General features: G+C 39.4%; 1 protein-coding gene across 1 annotated transcript; it reads right to left on the bottom strand.

Moving 5' to 3' along the window:
- Positions 1-2186: 2186 nt before the first annotated feature.
- On the bottom strand, positions 2187-8238 carry LOC131937971 (collectin-12-like). Its single transcript, XM_059295763.1, has 3 exons — positions 8233-8238; positions 5505-7455; positions 2187-2812 (listed from the first exon to the last, which is right to left on the bottom strand). The coding sequence occupies exons 1-3, from the start codon at positions 8236-8238 to the stop codon at positions 2187-2189; spliced, it is 2583 nt and encodes an 860-aa protein (XP_059151746.1).
- Positions 8239-11253: the final 3015 nt, after the last annotated feature.

Genomic DNA, 11253 nt, shown 5'->3' with positions numbered 1-11253 from the left:
GTTTAGTTATAACAACTCCTGAGCTTCACATCTTCAATAATACATTTTGCTGTTTTGCTTTTTTTTAAAACGAGTTTCTTTTGTAAAATGTGATAAAAATTACTACTCTAGAAAACAATTGACCATTGTTTCTTTCAGACATTGGGGGAATGCCATGTCATTTTACAGGTGGGGGGTCTGAAATTTTGTGCTGAAGGAGGGGGGGGGGTATAAATAGCCCAAAGAGTTGTGACGTCATCAGCATCAGTTCCAAAAACGTATTTCATAATCTAACACCAACCAAACATCACCTGCGCCATATTTTAACGGAAGTGAAAAAGAACGATACGCGCGCCAAGATGCGCATGTCCACTTATCGCCCCGCCCATTAAAATACCGCATAAACTGATTGCAAATTATTCAGCGGTTGTCAACAAACCTCCTCGGGTTTCCCGCTTCTCGCGCTAACGGCTGCATCTTCCTACAGACCACGTGATAACACCCGGGACAAATTAGATGCAAGCGTTTTCAGACGGCCATCTTGCCTCATTACCCGCTGGTTTATAATGGCGCTGGCAAACATCAGACGATATGTGGAGATAAGATGATACTCGCGCCACTCAAAGGTCGGGGGTCACGATAAATCAAAGCATGATATACGCGCTCTACTTTTATGGGAAAACCCGATGGGTCTCTTCGCTAGCTTGAATTATCAATTGCGTTTATAGGTTTTAAAGGGCGAACCATCTTGATTTATCCATTTTTGCGTTTATAGGTTTTAAAGGGCAAATCATCTTGATTTATCAATTTTTGCGTTTATAGGTTTTAAAGGGCAAATCATCTTGATTTATCAATTTTTGCGTTTATAGGTTTTAAAGGGCAAACCATCTTGATTTATCTATTTTTGCGTTTATAGGTTTTAAAGGGCAAACCATCTTGATTTATCAATTTTTGCGTTTATAGGTTTTAAAGGGCTAACCATCTTGATTTATCAATTTTTGCGTTTATAGGTTTTAAAGGGCAAATCATCTTGATTTATCAATTTTTGCATTTACAGGTTTTAAAGGGCAAACCATCTTGATTTATCAATTTTTGCGTTTACAGGTTTTAAAGGGCAAACCATCTTGATTTATCAATTTTTGCGTTTATAGGTTTTAAAGGGCAAACCATCTTGATTTATCAATTTTTGCGTTTATAGGTTTTAAAGGGCAAACCATCTTGATTTATCAATTTTTGCGTTTATAGGTTTTAAAGGACAATATTTTGGCCAAGTGTTTGGTGTTTGTTATCTTCCTATATGTGTGTGTTTGGTGTTTTTATCTTCCTATATGTGTGTGTTTGGTGTTTTTATCTTCCTATATATGAGTGTTTGGTGTTTGTGAGTGTATAATCTTGTGTATGTGTGCGTGTCTCTGCGCGAATTGCACCCCGCCAAAAGTGTGCTAAAACAATTAACTGGCCGCCATTTGATAACATTCTCTCGTCTGAACCAAACTAAGGGCACAGAACCGGAGATAGGGGAGATCACCCACGTTGAAAGTATAACAGGGGAGCTAACAACTGGACGATCTATCTACTCTCTGGTTTAACTATTAGCTAGTCTTAGTCCCCCCCCCCCCCCCCCCTGTCCCCACGATTCCCCCCTACCCGCAGGGGAGGTTTTTAAAGATACAAAATTATTTATTTAATTAGCATATTATCAACATATTATCAACATATTATCAACATATTATCAACATATTATCAACATATTATCAACATATTATCAACATATTATCAACATATTATCAACATATTATCAACATATTATCAACATATTATCAACATATTATCAACATATTATCAACATATTATCAACATATTATCAACATATTATCAACATATTATCAACATATTATCAACATATTATCAACATATTATCAACATATTATCAACATATTATCAACATATTATCAACATATTATCAACATATTATCAACATATTATCAACATATCAACATATTATCAACATATTATCAACACATTATCAACATATTATCAACATATTATCAACATATTATCAAAACATTATCAACATATTATCAACATATTATCAACATATTATCAACATATTATCAATATATTATCAATATATTATCAATATATTATCAACATATTATCAACATATTATCAACATATTATCAACATATTATCGGCGAGCGGGCAAATCACGATTGTCTTATAGCTACAGCTGGTGGTCCTATAGCTACAGCTGGTGGTCCTATAGCTACAGCTGGTGGTCCTATAGGTACAGCTGGTGGTCCTATAGCTACAGCTGGTGGTCCTATAGCTACAGCTGGTGGTCCTATAGCTACAGCTGGTGGTCCTATAGCTACAGCTGGTGGTCCTTTAGCTGGTGGTCGTTCAGCTGGTGGTCCTATAGCTACAGCTGGTGGTCCTTTAGCTGGTGGTCCTATAGCTACAGCTGGTGGTCCTATAGCTACAGCTGGTGGTCCTATAGGTACAGCTGGTGGTCCTTTAGCTGGTGGTCCTATAGCTACAGCTGGTGGTCCTTTAGCTGGTGGTCCTATAGCTACAGCTGGTGGTCCTTTAGCTGGTGGTCCTATAGCTACAGCTGGTGGTCCTATAGCTGGTGGTCCTATAGCTACAGCTGGTGGTCCTATAGCTACAGCTGGTGGTCCTATAGCTACAGCTGGTGGTCCTATAGCTACAGCTGGTGGTCCTATAGCTACAGCTGGTGGTTCCATAGCTACAGCTGGTGGTCCTATAGCTACAGCTGGTGGTCCTATAGCTACAGCTGGTGGTCCTATAGCTACAGAAAACGGTGCTGCAACTTTAAAAGAATTGTTTTCTTTAAATTTGAGTCAAATCTGGAACTTAACCAATCCTCTCCAGTAAACATCTGTCACGTGATGTCTGTCATAACCAATCCTCTCCAGTAAACATCTGTCACGTGATGTCTGTCATAACCAATCCTCTCCAGTAAACATCTGTCACGTGATGTCTGTCATAACCAATCCTCTCCAGTAAACATCTGTCACGTGATGTCTGTCATAACCAATCCTCTCCAGTAAACATCTGTCACGTGATGTCTGTCATAACCAATCCTCTCCAGTAAACATCTGTCACGTGATGTCTGTCATAACCAATCCTCTCCAGTAAACATCTGTCACGTGATGTCTGTCATAACCAATCCTCTCCAGTAAACATCTGTCACGTGATGTCTGTCATAACCAATCCTCTCTAGTAAACATCCGTCACGTGATGTCTGTATGAATGTATTAAAATTATGGGATGTTGCTTTTGTTAGGTTTGTAGCCTTGTGGCAAGTGCACATAAAGGTAACATCAGGCATGGCTTATGACAACAAATGATTTTAACTCAAACTTATGACAACAAATGATTTTAACTCAAACTTATGACAACAAATGATTTTAACTCAAACTTATGACAACAAATGATTTTAACTCAAACTTATGACAACACATGATTTTAACTCAAACTTATGACAACAAATGATTTTAACTCAAACTTCTGACAACAAATGATTTTAACTCAAACTTATGACAACAAATGATTTTAACTCAAACTTATGACAACAAATGATTTTAACTCAAACTTATGACAACAAATGATTTTAACTCAAACTTCTGACAACAAATGATTTTAACTCAAACTTATGACAACAAATGATTTTAACTCAAACTTATGACAACAAATGATTTTAACTCAAACTTATGACAACAAATGATTTTAACTCAAACTTATGACAACAAATGATTTAAACTCAAACTTATGACAACAAATGATTTAAACTCAAACTTCTGACAACAAATGATTTTAACTCAAACTTCTGACAACAAATGATTTTAACTCAAACTTCTGACAACAAATGATTTTAACTCAAACTTATGACAACAAATGATTTTAACTCAAACTTATGACAACACATGATTTTAACTCAAACTTATGACAACAAACTCAATACAAACACTTGAGGTTAGTTAAACTCAATACAAACACTTGAGGTTAGTTAAACTCAATACAAACACTTGAGGTTAGTTAAACTCAATACAAACACTTGAGGTTAGTTAAACTCAATACAAACACTTGAGGTTAGTTAAACTCAATACAAACACTTGAGGTTAGTTAAACTCAATACAAACACTTGAGGTTAGTTAAACTCAATACAAACACTTGAGGTTAGTTAAACTCAATACAAACACTTGAGGTTAGTTAAACTCAATACAAACACTTGAGGTTAGTTAAACTCAATACAAACACTTGAGGTTAGTTAAACTCAATACAAACACTTGAGGTTAGTTAAACTCAATACAAACACTTGAGGTTAGTTAAACTCAATACAAACACTTGAGGTTAGTTAAACTCAATACAAACACTTGAGGTTAGTTAAACTCAATACAAACACTTGAGGTTAGTTAAACTCAATACAAACACTTGAGGTTAGTTAAAAACATTCCCATGTTTTTGCGCCATCGTGTACTTTCTACACCGCGATGTATATTTTATAATAGATTTTCTTTACTTACATCAGCAGGGCCAATAGTTGTAACCGACATTAGCAGGGCCATCGACATTAGCAGGGCCAACAACTGTGGCCGACATTAGCAGGGCCAACAACTGTGGCCGACATTAGCAGGGCCAACAACTGTGGCCGACATTAGCAGGGCCATCGACATTAGCAGGGCCAACAACTGTGGCCGACATTAGCAGGGCCATCGACATTAGCAGGGCCATCGACATTAGCAGGGCCAACAACTGTGGCCGACATTAGCAGGGCCAACAACTGTGGCCGACATTAGCAGGGCCAACAACTGTGGCCGACATTAGCAGGGCCAACAACTGTGGCCGACATTAGCAGGGCCATCGACATTAGCAGGGCCATCGACATTAGCAGGGCCAACAACTGTGGCCGACATTAGCAGGGCCAACAACTGTGGCCGACATTAGCAGGGCCAACAACTGTGGCCGACATTAGCAGGGCCAACAACTGTGGCCGACATTAGCAGGGCCAACAACTGTGGCCGACATTAGCAGGGCCAACAACTGTGGCCGACATCAACACGGCCAACAACTGTGGCCCTTTGCAAGGCTCCCCACTGAGAAAGCAATACACATCGCTGCCGGTCGTCTGGCGGCCAGGCTGCAGGAACTAGCGGCAGTGATCTCCCCTAGTGTTTGGGCAACAAGGCCAGACATATCGAGTTCCTTATTTGAAGAAATAAACTCAGATTCTCGCTAGAGGCTCAAGACGGGCCGTAACTGACGTGAAATATACAAGGATTAATTGCCTGGGTTGTGTCCCCTGAAGGCTTCCATTGTATGGTGAAATGTAGTAGCTCGGCCAAAATATTCTTGGCGACGTGTTTAGGGAGGGGGGGGGGGGGGGGGGGGGGGGAGGGGAAGAGAGATAAGTGTGTGTGTGTGTCTGAGTGTGGGTGCTATGTTTATGATTAAGGGCAACTCTATATGTGTTAATAAAATGGGCTGGGATTGTAAGTAACGTAGTCTGAGGGTGTCAGTAAAGTTGTAGAGGGTGTCAATAAAGTTGCTGAGGGTGTCAATAAAGTTGCTGAGGGTGTCAGTTAAGTTGCTGAGGGTGTCAGTAAAGTTGGTGAGGGTGTCAGTAAAGTTGGTGAGGGTGTCAGTAAAGTTGGTGAGGGTGTCAGTAAAGTTGGTGAGGGTGTCAGTTAAGTTGCTGTGGGTGTCAGTAAAGTTGGTGAGGGTGTCAGTAAAGTTGCTGAGGGTGTCAATAAAGTTGCTGTGGGTGTCAGTAAAGTTGGTGAGGGTGTCAGTAAAGTTGGTGAGGGTGTCAGTAAAGTTGGTGAGCGTGTCAGTTAAGTTGCTGAGGGTGTCAATAAAGTTGCTGAGGGTGTCAATAAAGTTGGTGAGGGTGTCAGTAAAGTTGGTGAGGGTGTCAATAAAGTTGCTGAGGGTGTCAGTTAAGTTGCTGAGGGTGTCAATAAAGTTGCTGAGGGTGTCAATAAAGTTGGTGAGGGTGTCAGTAAAGTTGGTGAGGGTGTCAATAAAGTTGCTGAGGGTGTCAATAAAGTTGCTGAGGGTGTCAATAAAGTTGGTGAGGGTGTCAGTAAAGTTGGTGAGGGTGTCAGTAAAGTTGCTGAGGGTGTCAGTTAAGTTGCTGTGGGTGTCAGTAAAGTTGGTGAGGGTGTCAGTAAAGTTGCTGAGGGTGTCAATAAAGTTGCTGAGGGTGTCAGTAAAGTTGGTGAGGGTGTCAGTAAAGTTGGTGAGGGTGTCAGTAAAGTTGCTGAGGGTGTCAATAAAGTTGCTGAGGGTGTCAGTAAAGTTGGTGAGGGTGTCAGTTAAGTTGCTGAGGGTGTCAGTAAAGTTGGTGAGGGTGTCAGTAAAGTTGGTGAGGGTGTCAGTAAAGTTGGTGAGGGTGTCAGTTAAGTTGCTGTGGGTGTCAGTAAAGTTGGTGAGGGTGTCAGTAAAGTTGCTGAGGGTGTCAATAAAGTTGCTGTGGGTGTCAGTAAAGTTGGTGAGGGTGTCAGTAAAGTTGGTGAGCGTGTCAGTAAAGTTGGTGAGGGTGTCAGTTAAGTTGCTGAGGGTGTCAATAAAGTTGCTGAGGGTGTCAATAAAGTTGCTGAGGGTGTCAGTTAAGTTGCTGTGGGTGTCAGTAAAGTTGGTGAGGGTGTCAGTAAAGTTGGTGAGGGTGTCAGTAAAGTTGGTGAGGGTGTCAGTTAAGTTGCTGTGGGTGTCAGTAAAGTTGGTGAGGGTGTCAGTAAAGTTGCTGAGGGTGTCAATAAAGTTGCTGTGGGTGTCAGTAAAGTTGGTGAGGGTGTCAGTAAAGTTGGTGAGGGTGTCAGTAAAGTTGGTGAGGGTGTCAGTTAAGTTGCTGAGGGTGTCAATAAAGTTGCTGAGGGTGTCAATAAAGTTGCTGAGGGTGTCAGTTAAGTTGCTGTGGGTGTCAGTAAAGTTGGTGAGGGTGTCAGTAAAGTTGGTGAGGGTGTCAGTTAAGTTGCTGTGGGTGTCAGTAAAGTTGGTGAGGGTGTCAGTAAAGTTGCTGAGGGTGTCAATAAAGTTGCTGAGGGTGTCAGTTAAGTTGCTGTGGGTGTCAGTAAAGTTGGTGAGGGTGTCAGTAAAGTTGGTGAGGGTGTCAATAAAGTTGCTGAGGGTGTCAGTTAAGTTGCTGAGGGTGTCAGTAAAGTTAGTGAGGGTGTCAGTAAAGTTGGTGAGGGTGTCAATAAAGTTGCTGAGGGTGTCAATAAAGTTGCTGAGGGTGTCAGTTAAGTTGCTGTGGGTGTCAGTAAAGTTGGTGAGGGTGTCAGTAAAGTTGGTGAGGGTGTCAGTTAAGTTGCTGTGGGTGTCAGTAAAGTTGGTGAGGGTGTCAGTAAAGTTGGTGAGGGTGTCAGTAAAGTTGGTGAGGGTGTCAGTAAAGTTGGTGAGGGTGTCAGTAAAGTTGTTGAGGGTGTCAGAAAAGTGGGTTGGAAGTGTCAGCTGTGTATTTGAATATTTATCGAGAGATCAGGACCTGTGAAGACTTAATGAGCTGCAGGTGAAGGTCATTTAGAGTGGTAGACGTGTTGTCAAGTGCCGTAGGTGAAGTAGAACTGTGGATGGGGTCAAGTGCTGTGAGAGGTGTACTCACACTGTTTACCTTTGTTTACCTCTGCCACATTAACCAATCAGATTCTGTTGACTTTGTCACGTGGTGGTCACGCCCTGATCCAATGTAAACAGCCGAGTCACGTGCTAATGTTGTATACAACTTTAAGTGTCAGCTCGAGGATGTTGGGGGGCGGAGGGGGGGGGATAGAGAGACGTGGGTGGGGGGTTAATGACAGAGATGACGTCATTTCTGGTGGTCTAGAACAGGGGTCTCCAAAGTTTTCAATCCGAGGGCCGCATTAACTATCAAATTTCAGTTCGGGGGCCAGTTTCTTCTAGGCATGTCTTTTATTTTTGTGGCCAAAGTTCCTCAGCCATCACCAACAAACGATTTTTCCTTGGATAAAAAGATCTCCGCGGGCCGGATGAAAGGACTTTGCGGGCCGCATCCGGCCCGCGGGCCGTAGTTTGGAGACCCCTGGTCTAGAACAAGAACAGTGGCAAAAGAATTTCGGGACCACTATATATATATATATATATATATATATATATATATATATATATATATATATATATATATATATATATATATATATATATATATATATATATATATATATATAATGGATACAGTAATCATTAAGACTTGGGTGAACAAATGTTCACCCCCATGTTGACTATCTCCACCCCCCCCCCCTCCCTCATCCTTCATCCCAACTGCAAAGATCTGTTTTTTTGTGTTCTCGTTGAAATCTCGCCTGAAACTCTAGGCCGAGAGTAGAGGGTAAACAAACAGACGCAGACGACAGTACAGGGGGTCCAGCTCAAGCGTAACTCATCCCTTCATTAGAACCCGCTCATTGAAATAGCAGACGACTCAGCAGAAGTGTTTTAGCCCCATGCGATACCTACACGTAGAATCTCCCAACATCGATACCGATATTTATAAACCGGCAATAAAATAACGATACCTATCCTTGAACCGCCGGATCAAATTTGCTGGAATTTTTCGATAGATTTTATCTTTGATGGTGTGTCCTGTTGGTGTTGATGGTGTTGATGGTGTTGATGGTCTCTGTTCTGTTGGTGTTGATGGTGTTTATGGTCTGTGTTCTGTTGGTGTTGGTGGTGTTGATGGTCTGTGTTCTGTTGGTGTTGATGGTGTGTTTTCTGTTGGTATTGATGGTGTTGATGGTGTGTGTTCTGTTGTCTAGATGGTGTTGATGGTGTTGATGGTGTTGATGGTGTGTCCTGTTGGTGTTGATGGTCTGTGTCCTGATGTCTAGATGTTCTTGATGTTATAGGGCTGATGTTGTGTTGAATGCTGTCAATTGGTATTATTGTGATGGTATGATGATGTGATGCTGATGTAATGATGGTGAACTGGTGATGAAATGGTCTAAGTGACCCCCCCCCCCCCCCACCGAGTATCTCTCTCCCTAACAAAATAGCACACACACACATATATATATATATATATATATATATGTATATATATATATATATATATATATATATATATATATATATATATATATATATATATATATATATATGTATGTATGTATGTATGTATATAAGAAAAAACGAAAAAAACGATACTTGAGTCAAGTGTTAGATTATTAAAGTACTCATGGTCTAAATTTATGAGTAAAAAAAAATTAATATTGAAAGTCTTAAAAACAATTTTCATTTTATATACTTAGAATAATAATTTTCAATTATGAATATTACATAAAATTTGTAAAAAGTCTATTAACGTTTATAAAATTTCTAAAATTGTGTCTGAAATGTATTTGCCTTTTGTCCTTTAGCTCTCATTACGTCCCTTGATTTGGAAAACACAGTTACTTCCCATTAAAAAACCTATTAAATCGGTGGAGAAAAAAAAATTACTTTTTATTACTTTGTTTTGGTGTCAGGAAAAAAAAAGTACATAATTAGCGGGGATTGATTAAGTGCAATGTCGTTGTTATTTTAATACTGCCTTTTATTTATTCTATACACTGAACGTACTGTTTACTAATTATTTTTTAAAATCAATAACAGTTAATAAGCCAGGTCCTCCAAATGCTATATGTTTATTTCTTTCCATTTACGGATAAGCTTGGAGTATTATAATTTTGTTCACTAAATTGAAACAGGCGCGCCCTGGGCTATCATGTGAGCGCTATGGTGTATAATTTCGTTTTAAACAGTGCGATTGACTATGGATAAGAAAGGTTACTATAGTCTTTAAGTGAATAATTTCCGGGTGTCCTCCGGCATCCCGACAGGGTGCTATTTGGCGCCCCGGACCTTCCCGTGTTCGTTTACGTTCACGTAAGTGAGTTCAAAAGACTATGAATAAGTTGGGTACTATAGTCGTTTACTAAGATGAATCAGGCGGTTACGCCGCACGTCGTCATGGTGCGATTTGGCGCCCCGGGCTAGACTGTGGACACTTTGAGTTTATCTTTGCGTTTGTGTTTTCTTTGTGTTTGAGTTTGGATTTACGTTTGTGGTTGTGTTTGCGTTTGGATTTGGGTTTGTTTTCGTTTGCTTTTTTTCTTTGCGTTTGTGTTTTCGTTTGCTTTTTTCTTTGCGTGTGTGTTTTCTTTGTGTTTGTGGTTGTGTTTGTGTTTGTTTTTTTGTTTTCGTTTTCGCTTGTGTTTGTATTTGTGTTATGTTTGCGATGTTTTTTTTGTGTGTTTTGGTTTTGTTTGGTTGTGGTTGGGTTTGTGTTTGCGTTTGGATTTGTTTTCGTTTGCTTTTTTGTTTGCGTTTGCGTTAGTGTTTGTGTTTTCTTTGTGTTTGTGGTTGGGTTTGTCTTTGCGTTTGTTTTTGTGTTTTCGTTTGTGTTTGTTTTGTGTTAGTGTTATGTTTGCGTTTTTTGTGTGTTTTGGTTGGTTGAGGGTAGGGTGGGCAATGACGGGTAAATGCTGATTACTAAACACACAAGTTATGGTCCTTGACAGATACGTTTTTCAGAGATGCCAGAGCAGGGCCTGGCCGGGACGGCAAATCTAATATAAAGTTCAATTCTGTATGTTTGTAAACGAGGTAGCGATGCATATAAAGTGCTCATCGTCTAAATTAATGATTTAAAAAATTAATAGTGAAAATGTTGTAAAATGATTTTCATTTTTCAAACTTATAGTGATAATTGTCGGCATGTCCATCATATAAAATTTAAATAAATTTATCGCCTTTCACAAAAATTCTAATTGTTTTAAAATTATTTACATTTACTCATTACGTCCCTTGATAAATTAGGAAGACACAATTACTTCCCTTTATTAAAAACCTTACATCTTTGTAAAAAAAATAATTTTTTACTTTTTATTACTTTGTTTGTGTTGGGGAAAAATAATTATATAATTAGCGTGGATTGATCAAGTGCAATGTGGTAGATATTTTAAATATTGCCTTTTATTTATTTTATACACTGAACGTAGTGTTTAGTAATTATTATTTTTAATCACAGACAGTTACGCAAAAAAGACATCTTTATTGGGGAACGGGAATTCCTGCAGGTTATTATTTGTCTTTTTTTGCGCACGAATGTGAGTTCGTTTTTGTCTGTCGCACGAAACATGAACGTCGTTGTTTTTTTTTTTACCTCACCATAGTACGTACCTTTTTTAAGCAGACGTTTCAACAATACATTTAGCAGTGTAAAGTTTTTCTACGTTCTCGATTGTAAAG

Source organism: Physella acuta, unplaced genomic scaffold, assembly GCF_028476545.2.
Source record: "Physella acuta isolate Inbredline_101_S28 unplaced genomic scaffold, ASM2847654v3 ptg000225l, whole genome shotgun sequence".
In the NCBI taxonomy this organism is placed as follows: domain Eukaryota; kingdom Metazoa; phylum Mollusca; class Gastropoda; family Physidae; genus Physella; species Physella acuta.
The sequence above is the reverse complement of the archived record's forward strand: the minus strand, read 5'-3'. Positions and strand labels throughout refer to the sequence as shown.

What these genes read in the sequence shown, in the direction of transcription:
- LOC131937971 (XM_059295763.1), bottom strand. An exon ending in TACTGACACCCTCAGACTAC is followed by an intron (nt 2,813 to 5,504) that starts GTTACTTACAAT and finishes ATTCTTTTAAAG; the next exon opens with TTGCAGCACCGTTTTCTGTA.